The following is a 27,897-nucleotide window of genomic DNA, read 5'->3' as shown; positions in this document are numbered from 1 at the left end:
CCCTGGGTGAATCCTTGCCGAATACTCCAAATCACATTTCTGTCCTTCATGTGACTGTTAACAGTTTCCAGGATTATTTGTTCCATCACCTTCTCAGGGATCAGGGTAAGGCTGACTGGCTTGTAGTTTTCCAGGTGCTCCTTCCTGTCATTTCTGAATATAGGAGACATATTTGCTTTCTTCCAGTCTCCAGGCACCTCTACCAATCACCTAATGGTAATTCAAAGAGGATCAAAAGCAGCCTCACAGACATCAGTCAGCTCCTTCAGCACTTTTGATTTCATCCCATCATCAGCCATGGACTTACATATGTCCAGTTCGCTTGGGTGTTCTCTAACTTGATCCTCTTCCACCAAGCTATGTCTTCCTTGCTTCAGAATTTCCCCTGGTCTCCAGGGCCTGGGATTGCCAATCAAGGGTGAGGTGAAACAGTCATTCAGTAACTCAGCCTTCTTCATGGTCTGTGTCACCAGAGTCTCTGTCCCACTAAGCAGCTCCGCTGACCTCAGTATCTGCAGTGTCATGCAATTATTCATGAGGAAAGATGCTCAGTGCTCAGTCTTGGTGTTCAGGTCTACTGAGACACATCCCAGCAGTGCCCACCTCTTGGTGAAATCCTACAGTGTCATGCCCTTGAGGAGAAGGATTAAGAATTCTACAATTCTGGAACACTTCCCTGAGCATCATCTTAAGGATAATTTTTTAGTGGCCTGGCTACCAATATGTTCAAGAAGCACTTCCTAGGTAGCTGCAAAGCCACACAAATAACCATGTAACCGTTTTGTACTGAAAGGTCTTGCTACACAGTGTACCAAGCAAAAACCTGAAACAATACAAAACAAAAACAACAACAAAGAAAATAACCCCAAATCCTGTCTCTGCTTCTTTATCACCAGAGAAGATTTTTGAATATTTCTTTACACTTTTCTGTAAACATCAAAAATGTTTTTGTGTTCTTAATACAAGTTTTGAAAGAATGAAAGCTTTACCTTCATGCTTTTCATATTCTGCTTGGATTTTTGCAAACAGAGTTTCCAGTTTCTTTTGCTGATCCTCTGCGTGCTTGGCAGCTTCCCTTTCTTCAGCTCGGCTGTTACGAAAAACATAAGAACCAGCTGACGTCTTTTCCATCCACTGAAATGAAAACATTAAAATTAAACCCAGACTTTTTAAAAATTATTTTTAACATTATCTAGCTTCCCTTAAATACTCACAGTTAAGCAAAAACACTTTAAAAATTAACAGGCAGCAGATCTTAAGTTCTTTCAGTATAAAAGTTAAAAGGCAAAACCCCACAGCATTGGTTGGTAAATTTTCACTTTAAAGACACACAGACAGAATGGAACAGTATCCAGACCCAGATGATTGAACAGCTGAAGAAAACAGAGCTTCAAGTAGTGGGTATCAGTGTTGTAGTTTAGAAGATGAATGGATCCCACAGATAGATACATTAAAATACAAGCCATCAAACTCTATGCTTAAGAATACACCCGACTGCATTCTACCCAACTTGTATTTCCACATCAGCTGTGCTGTCTGTTTTCACACCCAAGATTAGATGCTGTAAAAGAACTATGATGTAGTTCTGCAGATGTCCTTAAACATTTTCTGACTGAAATGGTTCTGCAGGACTAGAGCGTTGTCAAAAGCCCTGCCAGAACTGGCCTGCCTGATTTGAAGAGATCAGTGACTCAAACAAGGAGATCCACTGCTGCTGAAAGTGGTCCCTTCCCTTCCCCCTTTCTGCACAATTCTGTCTTCTCCCTTGCACTGGCTCCAGCACGCATCTGACCTCAGCAGGTCATATCAGTTTGGTAATTCAACAGACAGCAGTTCATTGTGTGTTTTTAAAATTATTATTAGCTACTTTTTCCTGGTTTAATGGATTAAATTAGCTAAGTAACAGGACCAGGTGAGCTCCAGGTTTTGAACAGAGAAGCAGCAGGAGAGTACAGTGAAAGCAGGATAAGAAAAGTTTGCAGGACTAATCCTTATGAGGCAGTGAATTGTTGAAATAGGCTCTGTGTACCTTAATAATTGCACACCATGTATTTCCCGCATTACTTACAGTATGACACCTTTAATTAAGGGTACTGTGATTCCTACACTCCTTGACTCTTGAGGTAAAAGGAGACAGACAGCCCAAATCTTCCTATAATTTTGGTATGTTTGAACAAGTCTCAGTGTTTAAAAAAGAAAAAAGTACAGCAATCTCTTGACATAGCCAGATATAAAGCACCACTTTCCTCCCCAGCCTGGAAACCATTTACTGTGATGCAGTTACAGATTACAGTTCCCTTTCTGAGATGTAAATAAATGGTTGTTCTACCAGGCAGCTCACGTAATAAGTGCTGCAATTTCCTCTATTAAAGTAATGATCTAAATAGCAAAGTAATGATCCAAACCAAATGTTGCTAGTACCTTTGCAGAACTCATTCTACATCCACCAATAACTATACAATACCTTAGAAAGAAGGCAATGAAAAAAGAATCCTAGATGTACATGCCACATATAACATATTCTGAGAAAAGTTAATAAAATATGGAAGTTATGTCCTGGTTAAACTGCTAACATTAAAATGATTGATTACTAACAGAAATATTGTTTCTTTTTGTGTCTGGTATAGTTATAAAACCAAGAAGTTGCAGTGAAGTCTGACCGTATTTAAAATGTCTCGATATCAAGTGGTATTTAAAAGATTTTAACCCTATTTTATACCATAATCACACACTGTATTTTCAGCCATATTTTTAAATAATAGAACTTATACAATACGGTCAGCTACACATAAGAAAAATTAATCCTACTAATGCTAGAAATATGTAACTTCCATGTTAATATGTTAATAATGAAACAAACTGGGTTTCACTTCTACTTGGAATTGAAACTCTTTTTTCTCCTTTAAAACAAGTGCTGTACCTTTTTAGAGTCCAGAATTGAAATTCAATTATTTCTGGCTTTTTGAAGCTGAAAGCAAAGTCAACCAAAAGATACTGAGCCCAAACTCAAATTCTTCTTATAGCAGAATACTCCTGTCCTGAAACACTAAATATATGCACAGTGCAAGAACCACTCCTGTTCATTTTACACATAATGGTATATTTAAAAAAAATGTTTAGCTCTCTATATTGTGTTTGATTTGAGGAATGATACAGCAATTAATTAATATAATTTAGATCTCATCTCTAAAATCTGTTAGATTCATAAGATACTTACACCATACCTGAATAGGATAAGTTCTTTGAATAACTACATCAATACACCCCACTGCACCACCCTCACTGTAAAGCGATGACAAAGGCAAAGGGAAAGGTCTGGGATCCCGATGAAATCCTAGTTTTGCGTGCCATCGTGCACGTCGAGTGCTGTTCGCTGAGATCTGAATAAGGTAAATCGTGAATGAGAAACTGTCACTGATAGGTCAAAGTTATGTCCAGATTATTACATCTACAGGAATATCTGCATATCTATTTTCACACTGACCTCACTACGAATAAATCACTTTTGTACCTGAGCAGATCACATTTTAATTTAAAGGTTTCCTTTCACACTGAAAAATGTATTTTAAACAGAACCTAAAAGTCTGATGAGTTAGAATTCCTTGGGAAATGAGAATCTATGAGACAAACCATTGCTTTGTACCAGAGGAACAATTTCAATGTTACTCTGAAACTTCACCCAGCTCTTTAACCATCCTCAGATGAGCCAAGGTCCTCCCTCACCAGTCCACACTCCTACGACTTATTTTTTCCCCCGCATTCTTCCTCCAACTTCCATATTGTCTGTGATGGATAAATACCTTTTTGTAACTTAGTGTTTAACTAGATTAAGGAGCTGGAACGGCCAAAACACATAGCAAAACTTGGCAGAATTTTATACTATTTTATACTTATCTTCCAAACCTATTGAGTAACACCCTTGTGTCATGTCATGCAAATCTGGTTATTAAACTTCAGCAAAGCTCTATCTGTTTGTAAAGCCAAATAACTTTTTCTGTTTACAATATGTGCCTCAACTAATTAGCATTTATCACATCTCTCAGTCACATCCAATCAAGCTGAACTAATTTTATTTACCTTTAACATAAGGGAATCTGGGGCTTCCAGTGGTGTACATCCATTTTGAGGGCCAACAAGTTCTGCTCCGTGCACTATGATCTTCTGACCAACAGTCAGCTTTCTTCTATCTAATAAAGCTTTGAGAGGTGGATCCAGAAGAGCTCTGATCCCATACCAGCCATCAGTAACTTCAATTAGAGCTGCTGCTTTTTTACTTTCCATGTTCTTACTGCTACTGCTAGGAGATACAACTGTGTTCAGCGATATGATTTTGGAAATACACAGTACAAGTGTTTTACCTGCTGCATCATCTCTTTCCATTATTTTTTTGATTGCTGATCGTTTACTTTTATCAACTTCCAAATCATACCTACAAAAAAGAATTCATGGTTTGTAACAGCAAACAAAATCCATCACACTGTTTTTCTTTAAACAAAATTGTAGCAAACTGTTGCTTACTCAATCTACATGATTAAGCACCACTGTAGCATAGCAAATGTTATCTACATTTTTGCAAGTAACATGCACTATGCTTTTAATACTGCTGCGGGTAAGTTTAACAATACAAGCATTCTGCTAAGTAGTAAATGCAAGGCAGAGGTGCTTATTTTGTAATACTGACGAACCAGAAAGCACACAGTAACACAAATTACAGCTCCCAATATATTGCTATACACATACCTATATTTCAACTGCAACAGGACCATTTCTGGTGTCAAACATCTGTTAGCAAATTCACTTGGGAAGGACACTTCCATGGCTGCCAATTTCCATACAATCCATCTGTAGTGATTGTAAACCCAGGCCTCTGTTATTAGATTGGGATCCACACCAGGAGTGTCACAGAGGGCTCTGTAGATAAATTATTAATAAACTAACCTGCAATCCATGGCAAATTTTAACTTGCCTATTTTTTAGACTATTTACGCTGTTGCAGAAATTTTCCAAATTGACTTTGCTTTAATGGTTAGTGAAGATCAATCACTAGCAACATTAATCTACATAGTAAATTTAGAATCCTATAGTATCTTTACTTACACTGACAGAGGTGTACTAAAAATGCACAGTAAAAAAAAGTAGTCAGATGCTTTAAAATATCACTGAGTTGGATTTATTCTATGAGACAAGAGAATTGCTAACTAATAAAGAGCATAGTTGTCTCAAGTTTGTAAGTAACAGAACCTGTAAAACTCCTTTTTCCCAGCTTTTCCCTCATCTGTAGGTATGAGCCATCCTCCATCAGCAAGTTGCATTCCATTTCCAGCTAACAAATACTCCTTACTGAAAAAGTCTTCAATGAGAAACTGGAAAGATTCTGCATTTGTGCTGTTAACTTGTATGCATTGTTTTGAAACACCATATTTGTAGAGCTGAAAAAAATCAGATGAAAAAGACAAATTAATGACAATACAGTAGGAGTTCAGCTGAGAGTTTAAATATCCAATCTTATAAATTCAGATTAAATATTTCCTTAAGGTTGAGACAGCTTTTGTCTGATGTTGCCATTTCATATGTAAACCATGGAGAATGGAGGAATTCCCAACCACTGTTTTAGCAGAACAGCATCACGGTGCTCTTTGGAAGTGCTTAAAAAATTTCAGTAGGTTTTGTACCTTCACTATACCAAAAGCAAGAGTATTTTCATATAGATTTACCCAAGCTTAAAATTTAACCGTTCTTTTAAACCAGTTCTTAATATGCATTATAATTGATGGATTTTTTTCCCATTTGATTGTAACACTAGAGACATTTTTGACCTTTAATATTTGGAACAGTCTTAAAGCTGTACATATGCTACTTAAGTACTGTGGCAACTGGTCTAACAGCTACTGTAAATACCTAGAAACTGAAGAACATATCTATTCAAAAGCTACTGCACTTTTATTGGCTAGTCTTGAGAAACAGATGCAAGACAGAAAATAAAAATATATCAATATACCTCTTCTGTAGAATAAAAGCTAGGAGATGTCTCTTCTACTGCAGTTTTCAGAGAGATTCTATTGCTTGCAGATGTTTTAATGACATAAAGAGTGCCTGGCTGTGAGCAAATATTTTGTCTACATTTCTTTTTAATTCTCAATTCCTGCAGATCTCTGGCACAGCGGAGATTTGTCACCATCCTGGCCATAGCTGCAAATTAAAAAACCCAGAACATCAAAACCTTTTACAACTATTTTCAAATAAAGATACACAGTCATACTACAAAAGCAGATTCAGATAAGCATTTTTTCCACGCCACTCTGTAGATTTTTAGAAACTGCAAGTCTAAGTATTCAAAATTTAATGCATTTAGAAACCAGTGTTTACTGAAGGTGCTTGAATATTTATATGAAACAAATTATGTATTTATATTAATTTTATACAACTCCCTAAACTAAACTTCCATCTACATATTCTTCTCATCAGACTGAACTCAGTCTCATTGAAAACTACAAATGAAGAGAAATTAGTTGATGACTACAGAGTCCGTAATCCTGAGACTTTGGCCTGTTAATGCATAATCTAATTCTGCAAATGTTCATACCTGTTCAATTATACACAAGTCCTTCTGAAAAAAAATCCAGATTACTTGACTGTAAATTGTAGAAATAACACACACCAGAACATTCAAGAGATCTTAGAATGCATAAGCCCACATTCTTAAGTTGAACAGTTGAGCATTTAAACTCTGCCTCTTTGAAAATGACACAAACCAACCATTTATATGGCTAAGTCTACATTTTAATTAGCAAATGGAATGAAAACAAGCTTCTGTAAAAGTGAATGAAGTATAGCAAGGCTAATCTAAGGTTCCTAGATTATTTTACCTATGAGGTATATAAGAAAAATCAAGTATCAAATGAAACATAAGCTATCTTGTTTCTAAGCACTATGTGAAATACGTTTCATCTTCTCAATTAACTTTGGAGATAAGCAGCATATGCTTTTTTAGGAGTGTAATATAAAATATTAGGGAAGTAGTAATTTCCTAATTTTTCTGCCAATAAAAAGCTTTAAAAAGAACCTTCTTATTGAAGAAAAAGAAGTTTGACAAAAAATGCAAAAACCCCTTAAAGGTTTAACTCTGACAGTATTCACAATAGTTAAGTGAGTAAAATCTGGAAATAGGTACCTAAATTGCCATTTTCTAGGTCAGTGTCTGCTGCTTGCTGCATGCAAGACTGGTGATCTTGAGGGTCAGCATTATTTTGTTCAGATGTGATCTGATTTAATTCCATCTCTTTGGTCATATTTTTGCTGATGGGTGAGTCACATCTTCTGCTGCTGCCTTGTTCACATGTAGAAAATGTCAGCTTGGTTTTGAAGGGTGGAATAAAAGTTTTTGCAGCTTTGCCAGATTTGTACAAACTTCTTGTTTCTTCACTCTCTTTTGCCGAGGCCTTACACGGAGTGGAAACCCCTGCAGTATCATTTGAAGAGTGCCTCAGAGCACAGCGCTGAAAAATGGCAGGTTTAGATTGGAATCCTTTGAAGTCTTGATCTGGCAGAGTAAGGGTAGGATTCTTGACTTCTTGTCGTTCTTTAGTCGAGCTACAGAGATGAAAACATTTAATCATACAGGTTTCATCTTCCTGACAGAAATCCTTGTCAGGAGTTTTGTATTCTTCATATAGTAATACAAATTTCAATACTGTATCAGTAAAAATGACAAGATACCAGTCTTTGGTATTTAAAAAAAAAACCCCAGAATGCTTAACTTCTATCTATTGAGAAAAGACACAGCGTAACAGGGTATAGTTTGTTTAGCATCTCATTGGTCTACTGCAACAGCATGTGGTATATGGTATTTTAATGTTTATTTTGAAGCAAAATTATAAGTCTTCTATAAAGTTGGGTAGCAAATTATTACTGTATATTTTTAGAAAGTTACAAAGGCTCGTGAGATTTTAAGAAATTGCATTAGAAGAACTCTAAAATATGTAATAAATTTCTCACCCAAAAGGCTGACAAGTTATGGGTTTTAAAGGCACATGGTACATAAATTTTCTTCTGTCTTTAAAAATGCCTGTAAGATAATCAGAAAAAATATGTTTGAAATGGCACATTACATAGACAGAAATTTACAGCACATGTTTTATCTATATTAATGATATATAGAAAAGTTTTCAGAGTGGAATTTAAACAGCTTTATTCTTTCCTGCACCCAAAAATATTTGTTTAAACATCTTTACAGAGAGATCTAAGGGATAAGTGATCACAATGCTGAGCTCTCAAGAGTTTGTGTTACTGAGCCAGCAAGGTATTTTTAAGCTCCTAGAAGGGAAATGTTTATCATATATTTAACTCCAGGTAGGCTCACCATTCCATTTAGAACTCTTTCAGCAACTTTTATTCTTTTATTTGAAGTTACAACAGAAAAGAGCACATTTGCACAAACTCCTCCTTCCGTTATTGAAGCACATCCTTATCTTTGAATTATCAATGTAACTAAATCATATTTGCCTGGAATGTAAACTCATTTGTGCTATGCCCTTATGCTGCAAAGAGGAAGTTTCATATGAGAAGTTCTATATACAAGACGCCACATGTTCTAGAAGTCAGAGGCAAGACTGTACTGGAGATTAGAACTGTTTTCAGTTGTCTGCCAACAAATAACACTGCTTAGGTCCTGCTGCAGGGTAGGAGAATACTGACACATGAAAGGAATAAAATTATTCTCTGGCAGCAATCTACAAATTCCATTTAGTACTTCAAATCATGGCTTCTATGCCTAGAACAATATATCTGATGAATCCTGCTACTGAATTCTAAGTGAGAGCATGCAGTGCTTAAAAAGAACAAGTTCCTTAAGGAATACAGTTTATCCTATTATTGAAAACTGTAGCCAAAATCATATTATCCTAATATCTCAATCAGTAACTAGCTTCACATAAAACATCAACTCAAATTTTGAAACCTTGATTGCACTTTCATGAGCTTCCACATTACTTGCTCAAAATATTGTAAGCACCTGTAATACAGATGGCTATCAATAAGTATATTACCAGTAAGTATCTACCAGAAAATTCAAAGGTAATCAGTAAAATATATTCTGTAGATTAATCAATAAAATGCATTCTTCCTATTGAGACTAGAATTTGTGAGATTTAGGATTGTGAGAAACCAGGTAAATTCCTCCTGAACTGGAAATTAAATCAGAGTTATTGCAGAAGTAATATATTTAGATTCTATGCAATAAGGCATATCATTAATCATGTGATTTCAAGTCTGCAGAAACATCACCACAGCAGCTTCCCCAAATTTCCATGACTACATTGATAAATACAGTAGTTAAGCAAACTTATTATATGTTTGTTTATTAGAAATTGAAGAACTCTGATGATAACAACTGACACTGGATTACTGCTTAGAACACAAGATGACTGAAATTACCATCGGGGGTGCTTTTTGAAGCTTTCAAAGATCTGGGGGAATTCTTTGTTCTGTTAAATTCAAGCAGAAGCTGTCTTTTAATTGGAGGTTCTCCTAGAATAAAAACACAGAATTTTAAAAGTGATGTGCCTTTCAAGTTCAGTATCCTATCAATCTGCACAACATAACTGTAATTTCTAAATAAAATACTGAAGTCAGAGCAAGCAGACTTAGCAAGTTTTCAGACCACACATGTCTTTAATGGCCTTTTCAAACACAGAGCCACCTCACCACAAATTGCAGAAGCTTCTGCTGTATGGAGTGACTGTAGATTGTGTTACCAAGAGTCACAACAACACTCCATACAATGAAGTCTGTTATTAAACTTTTGTGATCGGTAATTCTTTTCCACCCAAAAGGAAGTTTGTAAGTCTGAAGTTACCAAACACACTCAGTTTGCCTCAGAAAGTGCATCACAGTACTCTCCAGCAGCACAGCTCTCACAGTGCACTTCACCTGCATCTCTCTTTGTACTTTCAGTAACCAAAGAGTCCCCCCCAAATACTCAGAGTAACACATCTTTTACAGAAGCTGTAACTAAGACCAGGGTTCAGCTGTGACACAGCTGTTTCAAGCTGGATTGATGAGTCCTTCCTGGCTTTTGCCACCTACTCAAACTTTCCAGCACTAGCCTGCCTGACCTTCGTACCTGAACCTGTGCAGCCAGGCAGGGATCATGCTGCAATCTCCCCTTCCACAAGTAGTTTTCAGCTAGCCCAGGTCCCTGAACTGGTCTGGGTGTCTGTGCAAGCATCAAGTACCAACACCTCAGCCCTAGACAGATCAGTCTCAGAAGGCAAGAAACTGCTTTTAGACCAACAACTATTTTTCGTACCAGACTAGCAATCCTGATACAAGCAAAACATTGTCCTCACCTACAATGAACAAAACCATGAAAATTAAAATACTGCTACTCGTTTTTCAATGAAAAAACAATAGATTTGTACAGAGAGGAAAAGAAAGAAGGAAGTCTGCTCAGGGAGAAAAGGAGCAGCAGCTTTCTTCTGTAAGTTTATGATAAAACAGCAAACCTGTACACCTTCGAAATTACTAATCACAAATTTAGCTTCTACTGCGCACGTTTAAGCCTGGAAAGTGTGGATGAACCACCCTGTAGCAAGAAGAGTTTTTGCAACTGACATCTAGTGAAAGAACTTGCACGTCTCTGTGACTTAAAAATCAACATGACATGCAAAAAAAACCCCAAAACCTCAAACATATGCAGAAATATGGAGTTGAATGTATGTAAAATAAACACTTACCAAGTGAGTTGTTTTCTTCAAAGTGCCTCTTCCCAAAGGTCTTATTTTGGAAATTTTTATCCAGTCTGCCACTGAAGGTCTGTGCAGCATTAATTTGAACTCCAGAAATGGAAGAACTGTCTTCCATAAAAGCTCTTGCACTTTCTACAGCCTCAACTTCCAAGTAAGTTCTTGGATTTTGAAGATTAGTATTAATTTCTGCTTTAGCAGTATCACTGCACAAAATTGCTTCAGACTCTGCTTTTGACCCCAGATTCAACTCCCATTTTCCAAAAGACTCAGTCTCCTCTTGCTGAAAGTTTGTTTTAAATGATGTTAACTGCTTGTTTTTCTGATTGTATGGTGTGTGTTCATGCATTTTGATGTGGGAAGTGCTAGGAAAAGACTTCATTTCCAGAGGGCAGATGCTTTTAAAGTCAGAGTCTTGATTGCAGCTTTTTCCAGTTTTGAATTCTGAGATCACCTTATCTGTTAAAGATTTTACATGCTGACCACCCTCTTTAATTGAACTAAGCTGATCTGTAGTGCAAAGCCCACTACTCAAAAAATAATCAGATTCTTCTAAAATTGCCTTTGCTTTTTGATAGGCATCTTTAGAGACTTTTACCTGCTTTCCACTTGCAGTGCTGAAGCCAAAAGCAGGATCTGAAATAATTTCTCTGCTTGTATTTTCTTCCCCTTTTGATGACACTACCTGCATTTTCCTAGGAAGTACTTCTGTGTGCATTTTAGACTTTTCTACATCTTCCTCAACTAAAAATGCTTCTTCAACGTGTGATGAATGATTACCTTCCATTTCAAAAAAGAGTTGTCTAGCTTTCTTGAGTGACTCTTCTGAAAGCTGTACAGGCTTTCCACTTGCTGTACTAAAAAGTCCAAAATTGCTTGTAGAAGCACCTGCTGGCTCTATCTGCTTATCTGGAACAGACAAGTGCCCTAAAAGCTTAATACTCTGCTCCAAGTGTTGCTTCTGAGAATTTGAAACAGACTTTGCATCTGCGGATGTGCTTCTTTCTTGGTGACAATTTTCATTAGAACTTGCATTTACTTTAATAAATTGGGACGTGGCTGAATTAACTTCTTTGCTTGTTGTAGCATTAAAAAATTTAGCAGAATTAGGACACTCAGTGTGAAGGACTACAGATGAATTTCTAGCAATTTCTGTTTGATTGAGTCTTGACTTAGGCTCAATTTCATATTTTACAGCTTCACTGCAGTCTTCTTGAAACATTTGTCTGACTCTGGCTAATGAACTTTCTGAAACAGACACGGCTTTCCCTTTTGCTGTGCTAAACATGGTTTGTTTCAGATCACCCCTTTGCTTTTCAACATTAAGTGTTGTTTCTTTTAACCTGTTAAACTTAATTTCCTTTTCAGGAAGACTGACCGGTGACCGGTTTTGGCAAGCACTAACCATAGTGTCTGTGATGCAATTTTTATCAGCAGCAGGTTCATTTAAATGTTCTAAGTCGAATTCCTTACTGTCACCATTCATGTAAGAGCAGCTACTTTTTGAATCTAAGAGGAGTGATTGATCAGCTTTACTGCTGCTCTCCTCAACAAATAAAGTATTTTTTCTATCTCCAGGCACACAGTTGTCTTCAAAGTCACTTGGTACCTTCATTAAATGCAGAGATGCAGAAGAATACACAGGAAAATCATCTGTGTTTTCTGGATCATCCCTCTTTCTTGGTGAGTAGTCCACCTTTTTCTCTGCAAGCAATTTTCCATCTTCAGACAAACAAGTTCTTCTTAAAGTGTCACTCTTCTGTCCTCTAAGGGATTCCAATTCTGACTTTCCAGGTCTGACATCAGCTTTTTTATGCACACGTGAGGTTACCAAACTTTCTTCACAAGTTTCACCTAGATCAACAAATGTATCTACTTTAGCAGGATCAAGAATGGCAGCATGCTTAATAGGACTGCTCTCTATCACCTGATTAAACTGAGCTTTAGGTCCTTCAGGAACAAACTTTTCACTGAAGTTAAGTTTTTCTGAGTCAATACATAAATCACAGTCTTTAACACAGTTTTTACCACATTTCCTTTTCTTGATGAGATTCTCAAAATTGTCATTATGTTCCTTTCCTACATTAACATCTGCAAAAAACTTTTCCGCTTTGGCCAAAAATCCATCAGCAATTGCTATTTTCTTGCCACTAGCAGTAAGAAAACCAGTCAGATAACTCCCTTGCTCTTCACTTTCCCCCACGTTTACCTCTTGTTCAAGAGGTGTTTGATAATGACGGTAAGAACCTATAATTATTCTGCTTTCATTCACTAGCAGGTTCTTATCATGGGTGGTGTCTTCTTCCACATTTTTACAATTTTTTTTTTCTTCATCAGAGTTCTCCAAAACATTTACATCTCTTTCTCCAAACTGTACACTGAACAAGGGCAGAGAATGATCCAAAGCTGCATCAGGAATGGATATATCACCATCAGCTGGAGTTTGAAGTTTTGGTGACAAACATTCATCTTCCTTTCTGTCTTCTCCTTTGTGGTTAGGAGACTGGTTTTCCATTTCATATGACATATTTAAACTGTGTTCTGCAGTCATAACTGTATCTTCTAGACATGCTACATCTAATGAGTTGTCTAGCAAATTGCCTTCCTCATCTCCTCGATTTAAAAATTGCTTGGAAGTTTTATAATTCTGCTTATGATTTTTAGTGGATAATAGGCCATTGATAACGCTAATACTACTCAAACTAACATTTTCAGTATTATTTACTGATATTTTTGTCTTAATTTCCGTATTTTCCTTAAAAGCTGTACTAGTATTCTCCTCATTTTTATTCTGTGCATGGTAGGAAACAGAACCTGTGTGGGAAACTGCATTTGTGCTTTTGAAATCTGGAACACGAACAGCTTTTTCTTTGCTTCCTTTTGTCAGGCATCTGAAAAAATTACTGTCAGAAGACATAGATGCATTTGAATTGTGCCATCTAGTACCAGTTTCAGATTTAAACAAATAGTTATCATCATCCAAGTCTCTGAAGAGCTCTGCAGATCTACTCAAAGCTGCCTTTGAAATATTTATTTTTTTACCTCCAGCTGAAGTAAAGCCTATGAAATTAGAAAAGCTGTCCTGCTTAGCTATGGGAAAGCTCTCATCAGATCTTCTACTTTCATTTATGTCTAAATTAGTAAAAGTAACCTTTTTGTCATTTTCATGGAAAACCACTGCATTTTCTTCTTCCTTTTTCACCACTTCAGAGCCTTCATTTGTGTCTTCCTCCTGACAATACTTGCCTTTTTTTACTTGATTTTCAGATTTAAAAGTGCTACAAAACTCCACATCTTTCCTTGTTTCAGAAATATTTTCTACATTCATTGTTCCACGTGTTTCTTCAGTTCCTAATTCTTGCAAGCCATGACTTTGTACTGTGTTACTTTGCTTTCTAAACTGTGTAAATTCAAACTGACTACCTGTTTCTTCCAAGATACTAGAAAGTTCAGCAATTTCAGCTTCTTGGCTTGCTGTCAAGGTTTGATTTGCTTCTTGCAAGGCTTGTGGAGTTCTAGGAAAGCTTTTACACAAGGCAACTTTATGTGGAATAAACTGTGTGTGCCTGGGTTCAAGAAAACTTGCCTGTGAATCACCTAAAGAATCAGATAAATTACTGCCCAACTTGCTTTTTGAGTCTGAGAATAATGTATTTTCCTTTTTAACTTGATTTGAAAAGTTTCTGACTGTTTCCATGGAAGAGGCTTCAAAGCATTCATTTTCAATATCTTTGAACAGCATTCTGCCTTTTGCTATACTGGCTTCAGAGAATTTAATCTGCTTATTGGAAGCAGTCTGAAAGCCACTGAAGCCCAGATTCAAACTGCATGCATTAAGATTCACTGATGATTCCGCTTTACACTTTAGGTTCTTGTCTGGCTTTTTGCTGGAATACATAGGTGCTACTTGTTTATCTTCCGCAGAAATTACTTCATTTAAAGAACTATTATCTACACCATCTAATAATTCTTTAGGAATGTCTACAGCTACATTACTGAATGCATCTGCATGAGCACTTTTGTTGTTTTCAGCTGGCTTTGGGTCTTCATTGTTGGCTACATCCTCTGAAAAGGCAGCTGCATCTGTTTCCTCTGCTTGTTTTAATCCAGTATTGTCATTTTCTGAGCAATTTATTCCCAAGAGTCTGTGTACTTCTCTACAGTCAGCTCCTGACCTCTGGTCTGTAGCGTGCCTTTTACCAGGTGATAATTCATTGCAACAGTCACTACTGACTCCAGTTATGCCGGAGTTGATATGACACGAAGTATTATGGGAAATGCTGTTTGTCATGGATATAGAGTCACTGTGCATATCAACCAAGAGTTCCTTGTCCCTGTGAGAAGACCCAAGCCCTTTCAGGCTCTGAGGTACAGCAGCTCCATCATCCACATTAGCACTCATGTCCTTATCTTCTTCACTTTTCTCTAAAGAACAGCTTTTAGGGAGAAATCTGGAATGCTTTCTTGCCATTAGGCATGCTGAAGTCAGAACTTTACGTTTTATATTTGAAATAATCTCACTATTTAAAGAATTTGTTGCGTCTTCTTTCAGTGTATTAGATACTTCTAAGCATTTTATTGATGTAGCAGGTTGATCCTGTCTTGCATTTTCCCCCAAGTCTCTCAGGTCTTGTTGTTTCAGCCTATCACTGAAGGAATTATCGGCTGAGTTATCCATTATATCCATTTTTAAAGTAGAAGTGCTGAAGTTCTTTGTCCTGGTATTTGATTCCAAATGCTTTCTGTCAGAAGGAAGAAAACGGTCTGCAAGAGAAGACATTACAGACAAAAAAGTGAATAAATGTATACAAACAAATGTAGATTCAGATTTTCATAAAATTTCGACTGATTAGATCATTTCTACACAAGCTTAACAACAGAACCCAAAGGATCACTTTTGTTTTCAAATGCAAACACCTTGACAAGGCTGGAGGTCTGTTTAACCTAATTATGTTCTAACAGTCAGAAACAAGAGTTGGCTGCAGTTAATGCTACAAGGTGAAAAACAAAAAAATAAGTTTTTAGTTGTAATGAAATTTGAAAAGATGGGCTTCAACTCCTCATGTCTCAACATAAGGATTTGTTTCAAATTTAATGTACTTCAACTCCTAATATAAAGTAATTCTAGCAAGAACAACAGCTTCTAAAAGTAGGAGTATGTGCTTGCTTTCATTATATTGTTTTTTAAAGTATTTTGTGCTTTTGGGAAGAAACAGATGTAGAGTCTTAAAGCACCTAACTCTAGAAAACTAACTATACACCTTTAACATTTTTTACGATCACTTAAAAGTTATCAACTCAGACAGAATGGCCCTTGACACTACAGATGTATAACCAGCATTGACAAAGACAACTATGCTTGTCAATTAGAATAATGGCTCTGGGTGGAAGTTTCTATTCCAGAAAAGGAATAATAATCCTTATCACTATATAACAGACCAATCCCATATGTTGATTGCCAATTGCACAACTACTTTTCCACAAACAGAAAGTTTTACATGATTTTATCTGAAACATTTACATGAAAGGTTCATAACAAATAATGAATCCTCCACAAATGATGAAAAGCTTAATTATATACCTTGCTCAACATCACTGGCCACCTGACAGCCTCTAAACTTGTATGAATCAGATTCCAAATGTGGTAATACAGTATGAATAGGTAATTCAGAGGTTACTTCTTTTTGTATTTTTTCTTCTTGATACAGTAAAGTATTATTTATTCTATAAATAAATCTCTTGGATCTCTTTCTCAAGCTGGGTAACATCTTCAGGCTTTTAAAACCAGACTTTGTTAGAGTATTTTCACTATTTATTAAATGTAGGTCATAGTTATCTGGAGATGTGGCATTACACACAAGTGGGTGAGACAGAACATCAGTTATGACCGATTTAGAAGTTGCTTTTAAATGCTTGGAAAAGTTGCCACTGTAGACTACAGAATACTCAGTGACATTTGTATGTTCAATTAAGAAAGAATTACAGTTTAAGAAGCTCATTTTGGAAACCTCAGCTGCACATCCTTTTACTAACTGTGGATCTTGAACACTCAACGACACAGATTTTACTGGAGTTATTTCTGATGTTGGGTTGTTCTCAGTGTTTTTCATTTCATAGCATTTTTCTGCCAAATTGACACTCAACAGCTTTTGTGCTTTTATCAAGCCTGAAGTGTTCAGTAAAGATGTTTCCACAGCATCATCCTTGGCCAGTAGTACTGACTTTTCTTGTAAGTCACAGGGTGGAGAGCTACATACAGACATCTCCAGGTGAGTTACATCAAGATCAGATAAGTTCAGCTGAGACCACTGGCTTGATGGAGACTGCACACGTTCTTTCACAGGCCTCTCAATCTCAAAGGACTTGTGTGTTCTATAATCACGCACATCTCCTGTGCTCAATTCCTTTTCGTGTCCTATTAAACAGCCACCTTTACCATCTCCCGTATCTTCACTGGTGTTTTGGAGTAAAGAACCATTCATTCCAGTAGAGTGGCTGTTTTCAGTCCAGCTATTTGTTTTGATTTCATGTGAAATGCCAGTCTTTCTTCTATTAGGCTGCTCAGAGGGAACATCCCCCTTTTCTTGTGTTTTATCTGGATTTATCTCATATTTCTCTACTGCATCCAGAGCATGTGGCATCAGCAGAAGAGTTCCACTGGACTCAGCTGGCATGCTGAATGTGTCCTCAAAGCTATCCATCTCACCAAGTAAGCCATCTAACACCTCCGATTCTAAAGAGTTTAGAGAAGATGAAGAGAGGAAAAGAAGTAAGAAATTAAGCTTTAGAAAACAACTTGGGAACAGTACTGATAAGTAGAGCTTTCAATTTGATAGTCATTACCTTTACTCAGGAGTGAGCTGATAAAGATAAAACTAAGCAGCTGTTAGAGGAGACAGGAGGCAAAGGAAATACATATAAATGCCCTGGCCTCCCGAGCTCTGTGGTGGTTAAAGTTGCCAAGATGAAACCTAGCTGTCTCAAAAGAGCATTTTTTCCCCTACAGACAGAGAATGAGTAGTAAATTTGTCAAGGTAAATGTTTCAATTTTTTTCTTCCAAAATTTATACCTGATTGTAGGTACCAGACATGTTAAGAGCTGCCTATGGTTATCTGTAACTGGCAGCTAAAGCTATATATAGACATATATAATTTTATATAAAGATTAATTTATTGTCTTCTACTATGAATAAAATAGTATAGTATCTAGAAATATTCTCAATCTTTTAATTGATAAGGAAGCTTTTACGTAGTTCCATGATTGGAACAAATATTAGAAAAATAATGAGAATTTTTTGATTGTGTTTAGAAACAACATGCAATGGGGAAAAAATAACCCAAACCCTCCTTTGTAGAGCTTATACATGCCAAATAAAAATATTACCTTCTCAAATGTATGAAATGAGACCCACTTACCAGAACAGTCCACATTCAAAAATATAGCTAGATTTCATTTACAGAATACTTTTTAAGCCTTTTTCATATCAAAGAAATCATAATGAAGTACCTAGAAAACATCATGCTCCTCTGTCTTCCCATGGCACATAACCAATAGCTCAACTTTTTCCATAAGCTTTTTTTAGGCACAATTTCTTTAATTTACAACTCTATAACTTTCCCTACTAGAACTTTTACATAGCCTAATATCCAATATTTTCCATTTGGAAGCCCACTGAAGATTTCCCAGTACTTGGTCACACACATCCAATTATTTGTAATACATCCATTATGGGTTCATGCTAACATTGTAGACATAGAAAGTTACTCATTCTCTTTACTTTCTATTTTTGGCCTGCATGGTAAATGGCATCTCAAAAAGATGAAACTGTAACACTACAGATTGAGTGTACAGGTAGGTAATTTTCCTTTACTGAAATAGGTTCCTCTGAAGCAACTTCTGTGTCCATATTCTTTCATCCTGTGATAACTTGTCAGTAGAGCTTTCTAAAAAGACATAGCTTATTTCTTCTTACTTAAACAAGAGACATTACCTTTTAGGATTAAAGAAAACAAGGATTATCTGAAGGACTGTACAGATACTGTCTGTACACTGAATAGTCTCACGCCAGGGAGAAACAAAAATCAAGGAAATTAATTTTGACTTCTAAACTCACTGGAGGGCAATATTTGATGGTTTGATATATTAGGATCTCTCTTATTTTCTTTAACTGAAATAAAATGTATACCTAATAAAACTTACTGTACTTTATGATCATACAACACTATTCCAGAGAAAACCAATACCTGAAAGCTACAAATGTGGAGGTTTGAGGTGTCCTTTTTCCACATGGCATCTTCAAATGCCAAATTAATTATTATCAAAAAGGGAATACATAGGAAAAAGGAAACATTTGCAAGTTATTTGGAACTCTAAGACAAATGGTTTTCTTCTCGCTCTTATTTTTCTCAGACATTGTTTTAACTGGTCTTCTCTACTGTAGTATGCAATGTAATACGACCTACTGGAACACAGACCAAGACATTCATTTGTCCTTCATTTCTAAAAGTATTTTACTAATTACTTCAATACATTTACTACCAAATACATTCTTCTCAGCACATATGAACCTACAATATGAAAACAGCACGCATAACACTGCAAGCAACAATGCTTCCTGACCCCAACATTCTCAGCCCTCCTTGTCGAATTCTAAACTGATTCTTTCACAGTTCTTACATGTACCACCAAACATTATTTTTAAGGCAGTCCATTCAATTCAGATAAGGAGGTATACAATCCTAAGGATATAATGTCCTGTCTAGCCCACGTGAATCCCTACGGCACCCTTTTACACCCATGCATGCCAAACAAATTTCTGGTAATAATCTCCCCTTCTGCCATCATTTCTCAACTCAAAAAAATATAAAAAAACTTCCCACTGGAATTTACACTTCCACTTGTTCACTAACATGGTCTAAAAACACAGAATGAAAACATGTTTTCCCTTGTCTTGTATATTTTCTGCATTCATTTAAGAAAAGCCAAAACATTCTTCTTTCCTAAAGATTTTTTCACATTTTGAACTACCTATTTTGAATGGGTGAACTAAATAAAGAAAGATTACAGCAAGATCAAAAAACAAGCTCACTCTGCTGAGGTGAAACTTCATGATAAAGTTAGGCCTATTCAATAGCTAAAAGCAGTAGTCTTGCTCCCCCTTGAGCCTGTACCATTTTTCTCTCTCAGCTCTCCCACAGTCTCACCTCTCCAGCTGCAGTGAACACACTTCACAGTACTAATCTGGTTGTTGTCCAGTGGCACCGTAATCTGACTTTCATGGTTTAACCAGGACACTGATTTAATTCACTGACTCAACAGACACTCCCTTTTTTAAGGCTAGAATAAATTCAGGGACTGAGAGTATACAGCTGGCAGAACAAACAAGCCCTAACAACAGCCCAAAACACAGAAAGTAGTTTTATCCTCAGAGTTGCTTCACAGAATACTCATTAGGTAAAGCATTAATGCATACCCAAATCTTTGATGTCATCTTCAGCATTTAGCTTTACTGGCTCTGGTACAGACAGCATACTTGCATCACTTATCCCAGGACATTCATCATGCTTGGAAAAACAGTTGTGCAAAATCTGCAAACCAAAGACAAAAGCTGTTATATTATGTACCAATAAGTGTCCCTTTAACAGTCAAGGACACAACTCTAAACATTTAGTGCAGTACCTGACTAATGCTCCATCTCTTAAAATGAAAGATAGCATTTTCACAGGTACATGTGAAAAACAAATAGGCAGATAACCCCCACTTTTGATGCAAATCAGGTTCCATTCTACAGTCACCTCAAGGGCAGTGAATGGGTTCAGCAGTTTACTGTAAGCCTCTCAAAAAGGGAACAAAGGAGATATGAGAAAGGACAAAGACGTTCTGCTTTTTTTCACTTGTAACGGTTTGTTAACTGTGAAGTTTCAGGTCGTTAAGGATCAAACTTAAATTTGTAATTGAATCCTTTTAGTGCCATCCTTGGTTTTCAGTCTCAATAATCATTCAGCTTTCACATACACAGAGTAAAATTACAATTATGCAAGAACTCTCCCGACCACTATCAAAGGACTGAAATGAAAGCTCAATTTCAACTCTTGATTGTAGTGGTTGAGAAGTTATTCCCGGAGAGTAACTTCCAAAAGTTTGACAGAAGTGGGAAAAAACCAGACAAACCAATCCTCAGATAAGTAGCATAATTCAGTTCCTAGGTTTGATTTTGCTCTCAATAATACTGAGTGCTGCTGAAGCCAAGTTGTTTGTGGAGGGGGAGGGGGGGGAAGGGTTGGTTTGTTTTTTCTTTTAATAAACACAGCAAAAAATATTTCTCAGAGAGGGTTATTTGTGAAAACAAATTCTACACCCATATACTGCAAATTTAGTTTTGTGAGAAATAACTTTTTTAAAAACAGCGAGATAGGAGAGCTTAAACTGAAAACGACAGAATTTTTTCTTCTTGGCTCAAGGCATGTAAACATGTAACCAAATAGCTTAACTGAAATTAAAGAACAACATAGCTCTTAGAACTACTTACTGTATCAACCCTTCCATCCTGTTGCTTTGCTCCAGAAATAGAATCATTCTCTCTAGCTTTAGAAGAAAGACAGACAAGTCAATTTATTTTCTCCCAAGTGATCTACTGACTGTGTTCAAATACAGCTGTGTTTTGGGATGGTTTCATTGGATTATTTTAAATGCCACTCAATTCTGTAAATAAAAAAACTACTAAAAACTGAAAGTTCTAGCTAAAAAGTCATACAGATGAGGCTGAAGGACAGTGTACAAAAGCAGTTTTGTAACAGCACAAACCACCCCAAATCACAGGTTATGGTTTCTGCTATGTTTCCTTAAAACAGCACTGCCACTCCCCTTTTAAACAGTTATTTATGGCACTACTCCCCCTTTTCTTCTGTCCAAAGATCTGGATGAGATCTTCAAGCCTGTCAGGAATTTGGGTTTTTTCCCCACTTCCTCCCAAAATAGCAGTACTATCTTTGCTTTTGTTACCAAATGAGAAAGTGAACCCTATTTTTAAAATGCCTGAAGAGCAGTATATTAAAATGTTTCATAGACATAGCATCTAGGTTCTGTGTAGCAGCTCTTTCTTTTCACAGGTGGCAGTAGGCAGAGAGTATAATATCACTAGTATAAAATACTAGGCTTATCCAAGACATGGGAGAATGAGAGCTCAAACCACAGCTCATCTCCCAGACCATCATCATTAAGGTATGGATACTTCCACCAGCCTTTCTTTTCAGCTCACACCTTTCTGGACCAAAGAACACCCAAAATGGTCCAACTCAATAGCCTTGTGAATGGTACCACCCCCTTCCTCCCAAAAGAGATTCCCAGTTCCAGCATTCATTCTTAATATGCTTTATATGCTCTATAGAGTGATAGTTTAACAACATGACAAAGAGCGATGTCAGGAGCTAAGGAGACACATCCAGCTTTTCCCATTTTCTCAAGAATTTTCATCAACAAATCATACAGACAAATTTCATTTTGCTTATCATATGCTAATGAAATCTCACTTTCTCCAACACCTTAGGTTGAGGCTTGATGTTTATCATCACTGTTGGTTACCACTGGAGCAATTATCACCCACTCATTCTCATTCACAGCTCTGCTGACACAGCTGTTTGTGCAGCTGTGCAGTAAATGAGCTCCAGGAATTGCCCTGTCCAAACAACCCAGGAAATACGAACCCAGGAGCTCAGGTCTTAAATTGGATGAGTATCCCAGTCTCTCTCGCTGGATTGAAATGATGGCAGGCACAGTGAGAGTGGTTAAAAATGCTGAAGGCAACACTGCTGGTGGGAGGTTTACTCAGCAGGCCACCTCCTCACACTTCATAAACAAACCCATGTAACTTAGCCCAATAGTTTCTAGTTTTGTGATAGGACGAAGCAAACATTATCTAATCCTCTTCCTATGCTTTGCTACGTTATTTCTAAATTTATAGTCCCTAACTCCTCAGACAAAGAAAGAAAACTTCTCAAAAGTTTTCTGTTTAGGGCTGCATTATCTAAAGTCACCCACTAAGTATCTCTGTAAGAATTTTGTCTTTTTTTTAGCTGAAAAACCAAACAGCTCATACTGAGTGAACTTCCAGGGTCAAACCCAGTTTTTAACTCTTAGCAATTGGTCATTTTTAGAAATACCTATTATCACTGTTTCACCAAGGGTAGGAGGTGTGGCTAAAGAACTTGACCAGGACATATCTGGATCCACTTCTGCTCCCAGACTTTCAGAAATACATTTTGGAGTTCTGACCTAGAAATACATTTAACAATCATATATGTAATTTCTATGCCAAATTCTAATGTACAATTCAGGAAAAGGACACAAAAATGCATGAATAAAATCTCTACCTCTGAAAGTTTTGGTGTGCAAAACAAGCTTCCATGTGGTCCTAAAAAACATTATGTAAAAAGGACATTAAGCAGTAACTAAAAAATGAGGATTTTTATCCAGAGATATAAAATATTTTGTAGAACCAAAAGGCAAAAATACAAACCAGGGATATGATTTCTCTGAGGTGTTCTGTAAGTATTCCTTAAAATAGCTGGACTGCAAAACAAAATTAAAACCAAAATATTAATTGTACTTCTCAATTTCTGAAAATAATTGAATATTTCAAACATGACATCTATTACCATTTCCATTATTTTTTTTTTCTTTGCACATGGTTATTTCCCTGACCAGATAAATCACGGATTTCTCCTAACCATCAGCCAATATTTTGAACATTACTATAAGTCTACTATAAACTGTAAAATGTTTCTTTTGAGAAATATTTTAATTTTCAGTGATTATTTGTCTGACAAGTAATAAATTTCAATGTTATAATATGCTGTATGAAACTAGGGAAATTGGCTTAACTGATTTTAATCACATAACTAGTTAAACTGTTCTTATAATCAGCATGAGTACTTTGATAAAATTTATCTGAAATACAAACATTTAAGTGCCAAAATCAAGGCTATTGTTAAAAAAACCTCAGTAAATATTATAAAGAGCTTTACTACTTGAGAAGCACACGATACATCGCTACTACTCTTTCTTTTGATATTGAGGATTTGGAAAGCTGAAATAATGTTGAAAAATTATGTATTCCAGCTGTGAAAGAGTAGAAAAACAGGAAGAAAAATCACCTGAAAGCAAGGACATTTTCAGAATTAGCTAGTGTTTCATTTTCAACTCACTTAGCAACCTACAAGTATCATAAACGTATCAGACATACAAGATTATTCACTGCTCTTAAGAAGTTCAACAGTCAAATATGGTGGGTTAAATACTGCTTTTTGCTTAAGGTCCAGCTTATTTTCTATTTGTGTTGAATGACTTAGCATACCTAGCAGTGAGGCAGTTGTGGCCGGTACCAGGAGAAGAAAGTATTTCATTTTCTTGGTCTATTTTTCTTCTTGTATTATTTGGGCTTATCAAATTCTCTCTATCTACAACATAGAATATAATAATCAACACAACTTTGCAAAACTCCAGGTAACAGTTTCAACTTTGATGTTTAAAACCAAGCTTTCAAAAAAAAAAAAACAAACCAAAAAAAACCCAACCCAAAAAACCACTCAAAGAACCCCCCAAAAAACCCCGAAACCCAATGTTAATTTCTGTTCTAGTATCTTAAATATGTTCAGATTTTATATCCAAGCAATGCTTCAAATGTTGTACTATAAAATGGTTTTATCAAACATGTTTCAAATGCACAGCCAAAAAGACCCCTCATTATGTCACTTTATTCTCTTGGTATTAATCAAGTCACATATTTCACTTCAGTTTTAACGTACTGCATTGTGCCTTTCTTGTCATTGCAGAAGTTATTCTTATATACAATACATGCAAACAGAGCTCTGTTTCCCCTCAAATTTACTAAGTCATACACTTACTGATTCAAATAAGCAGCAAAAAGCAAAAATTATTTCCAGAGCTGTTGTTGGAGTCACTGTCACTGTCAGCAGCATCTATTTATTTGCAAAGCATCTCCAAGCAAAAAGGAGAAAGATTGCTCCCACCAAAGCAGCAGAATCCTCTGAACAGTGAGACCCTTACATGGACAAGCATCTACTCAAAGAAATTTCTACTCTTAAGTTTCCAAACAACCTTAGTACCAGAAATTACACTTTAGTTTGTGCATTTCTCTCTGCTTCTGAGTTCCTGAGTTCATATGCACAGCACAGCTGCATCCCAGTACCATATCAAAGTATGAAATCCATCATGTCTTGTTTTCACAGGAGCTATTTGGCTCTAACCAAGAAAATACAATATCTTGGGCAGTCACATGTGAACTTGGCACATATGCAGAGCAAAACTGACCATTTTGAAATAAACAATCATAAGGTTCCTTTCTTTGCCATCTACAAAACTGCCAAATGAAATTCCTGAAACCAAGAATTCCCTAGGGACTTAACACAGTAAAGTACAAATAGCTACATTTAGAATAAACATGTTCTCAGCAGAAGTTCAGCAGCAAACTTCGGCAAAACAAAGAGAGTAGCAATATTGCATGGAAGTAGGGTTACAAAGTATACTTGAACTGGAGCACAGCTCTAACCCTTCACAGAATTTGCTTTACAATCTAAGAACAATTCTGGTAATAATGTGAGTCTTCTGTGTTTCTCTGTAACCTGGTTAGAAAAGCTTATCAGAAGGACACAGACACAGCAGATGTACCAATCAGATACTTCAGGAATGGGGTTAAATACTCTTCTATTGAAGAGATTCTTACATACAATCTTGCTTACATTCTCCATAGAAAAGATTCTTCTCTCCATCCAAGGAGGGCGGGTACATCAGGAAGGAGCAGAGCGACATGTACTCTCCCATGACGTACTTGGGATTTGGAAATAATGTATGAGAAGTACCTCATAAAATTCCTTTCTTTTCCAAATGGAAAAATGTAATTTCTTTCCATAACATACAATTTTAGAAACTTAAAAGAGCTTAGTGCATCTAAATCTTTCCAAGAAAGGTTAAGGAGGGCCCTACAGATTGCCTCACACTTTGTCATGATAAGGATGATTCTTTCCCTTGACAAGATTTTCAGAAATATTGCATAAAACAAAAATGAGATGGCTAAAAAAATCCACTCTGATTCACATTCAACAAGTTATACAAATAAGTTCATATCTCCTTATAGTAACAGTATTTAGAGTATGTGGACTACAACAGTATCTTTTATACAGAGAACTCTGCATAATATATATTATCAGCTTATCACAAGGTTAAATTCACTATTAATTCTGCATTTTTATAGATGATCTTCAGAAGACTACTAAATTAAGCTTGTCACACAGTTCCTGCAGTAGCATTATCTATTACATTAATAATCATAATAAAAAAGTATCTTGCTTCTGAAGGCACAAGCAGCCTTTAAGTACAACTTAAAAAAAAAAGTTACTCACTTGCTCCTATTTTTTTCTGATCTGGCTCTTTTTCAGGAGAAGAACAAGGTGGCAATATTGCATTTTGTTCTTTAAAAAGCAGCGGGGTTGATGCCAGCTGACTGTACGTAGAGGGTTTTGTCTTTGGAGTTTTAAAAGCTGTTTGATCAAGCCAGCCAGAAGGCCCATCAACCTCTCTGAACAATTTGGGCTCATATGGGGGTGCTTCTGCGCTGAGTTCTTCAAACCAGTTGAGACTGATAGGCCCTAAATCTATGAAGGGAAAGATACAGAAAACCGCATGAAAAAGAAAAAGGATCTGAAAGGATGTGAAAATACACCAGGCATTTAAATGCTAACAGCAAAACACATTGCTTCTTCCATTGCCATACTCCTGGTTCGTTTGTTTCTAGATGACTTTGAACTCTGATAACCATAAAAGATGGTTATGGTTTAAAAAAGGAATGTCAGTGTCTGCCCAAATTCTCAGACCATTAACAAAACTAACTGAAGGACCAGAAAAATATCCAGTTTGTTTAAAATTACAACAATACTCTGGCGTTTAGAGTCTCTCTTGTTTTGCTCAGACAGGCAAGTTAAACGAGCTCCTTTTAAAATTAATAACTACCACAGGAGCACTTAGCAGAAGACTAAGCTTGGTCTGCATGTGTGTACATATAGAGGTGACAACTCTAAATAAGCATGTACAAAAAGTAACTAAGCATACATCATGGGAAAAAACTACAAATAAAAATTGAAGCAGTCTACAAAAAGTAGTTATGAGCAAATACAGATTTGGGGCAAGAACAGCAGCTAATAACCTGCATAATGTTTTCCTGTGGAACTTACAGCAAAAGTGTATAAAATATTGGTGGCCAGAAAGCAATCCTAATAAAAATTATTTACTTTAGATAAACTGTACCTGATTCACTGCAGTGTGCCTTGAATATTTCAAAGAAAGTTGGTCTTTCCACAGGTTTGCAAGCCATTTTCTTATCCATTACATTACTGGAACAGTTGAAAAGCCTGAGAAGAAATAAGAAAACACTTTCATACAGTGCTGTTTGAATGTGTTAGGCCTGCTTTCCTGCATTTCTTGGTGTGCCACAGCCAAGCTTGTTCAGCTTTGACTGCGATGTGAGCATTCAAACACCACAGTGATGAACATGGTGGGAAAACTACAGACAAGAGCATAGGGAATTATATCAGAGACAATACTCAGCAACCACAAGAGAAAACCAAGATATAATGGGAAGAACACTTCTGAGGGATTTTAAACACAAATCAAAACCCCACACTCACTACAACCTGTTAGGATGGAATATGTACTATCACATATATACTCCTACAACCATTACAACTTGCATGTCAAGAATTTGATTCAAAGCTATTTTCAAGTGGAGCAGACACTGCCAGTTTCACAGTTCTTTTAAAAAAAACCCCCACGTATAAATAAGCCCATAGTGAGACTTCACCGTTTAACAGGTTTATGGCTTCCACAGCAAAAGCTGTTTCCCACACGATGCCCGCGTTACACGCGCTGCCTTACCAAAACCATGGGAAAGACGGGCACTTTAAATTAGGGCAAGGGCTGCATTAAAACAGAATAGCAAAGAACTTTACGTTACCTAAGAAGTATATTTTCAAAAGAGCGATTTGACCTGTCAGCGCTGTTTTCCGTGAGGGGAAGCTCCTTCCGGGCAATTCCCACGCACGGAGCGCGGCCTGTGCAGCCCCCCCGGGTCACCGCGGGGTCTCC

At 36.6% G+C, this 27,897-nt stretch overlaps 1 protein-coding gene across 1 annotated transcript in view; it reads right to left on the bottom strand.

The window, feature by feature from the left end:
* The window catches only part of BRCA2 (BRCA2 DNA repair associated), a gene marked incomplete at its 3' end in the record, with an annotated part of 34,341 nt that extends 7,192 nt beyond the window's left edge, over positions 1 to 27,149 (bottom strand). Inside the window, exons 1-19 of the mRNA XM_082278921.1 lie at positions 27,061 to 27,149; positions 26,160 to 26,411; positions 24,095 to 24,197; positions 23,258 to 23,310; positions 23,112 to 23,152; positions 22,902 to 23,013; positions 21,272 to 21,327; positions 20,216 to 20,330; positions 16,324 to 17,475; positions 10,734 to 15,506; positions 9,433 to 9,525; positions 7,996 to 8,065; positions 7,172 to 7,590; positions 5,999 to 6,189; positions 5,242 to 5,429; positions 4,741 to 4,911; positions 4,078 to 4,429; positions 3,225 to 3,380; positions 990 to 1,134 (exon numbers count right to left, since the gene is read on the bottom strand). Of these exons, the coding sequence (XP_082135047.1) occupies positions 990 to 1,134; positions 3,225 to 3,380; positions 4,078 to 4,429; positions 4,741 to 4,911; positions 5,242 to 5,429; positions 5,999 to 6,189; positions 7,172 to 7,590; positions 7,996 to 8,065; positions 9,433 to 9,525; positions 10,734 to 15,506; positions 16,324 to 17,475; positions 20,216 to 20,330; positions 21,272 to 21,327; positions 22,902 to 23,013; positions 23,112 to 23,152; positions 23,258 to 23,310; positions 24,095 to 24,197; positions 26,160 to 26,411; positions 27,061 to 27,139 (8,521 nt within the window). The 5' untranslated portion in view covers positions 27,140 to 27,149. The remainder of the gene's footprint in view (positions 1 to 989; positions 1,135 to 3,224; positions 3,381 to 4,077; positions 4,430 to 4,740; positions 4,912 to 5,241; positions 5,430 to 5,998; positions 6,190 to 7,171; positions 7,591 to 7,995; positions 8,066 to 9,432; positions 9,526 to 10,733; positions 15,507 to 16,323; positions 17,476 to 20,215; positions 20,331 to 21,271; positions 21,328 to 22,901; positions 23,014 to 23,111; positions 23,153 to 23,257; positions 23,311 to 24,094; positions 24,198 to 26,159; positions 26,412 to 27,060) is intronic.
* Positions 27,150 to 27,897: the final 748 nt, after the last annotated feature.

This window comes from Coloeus monedula (genome assembly GCF_965178545.1).
Source record: "Coloeus monedula genome assembly, chromosome: 3".
Taxonomy (NCBI): Eukaryota; Metazoa; Chordata; class Aves; order Passeriformes; family Corvidae; genus Coloeus; species Coloeus monedula.
Note: the sequence above shows the minus strand (reverse complement) of the source record. Positions and strands in the feature narration are given on the sequence as shown.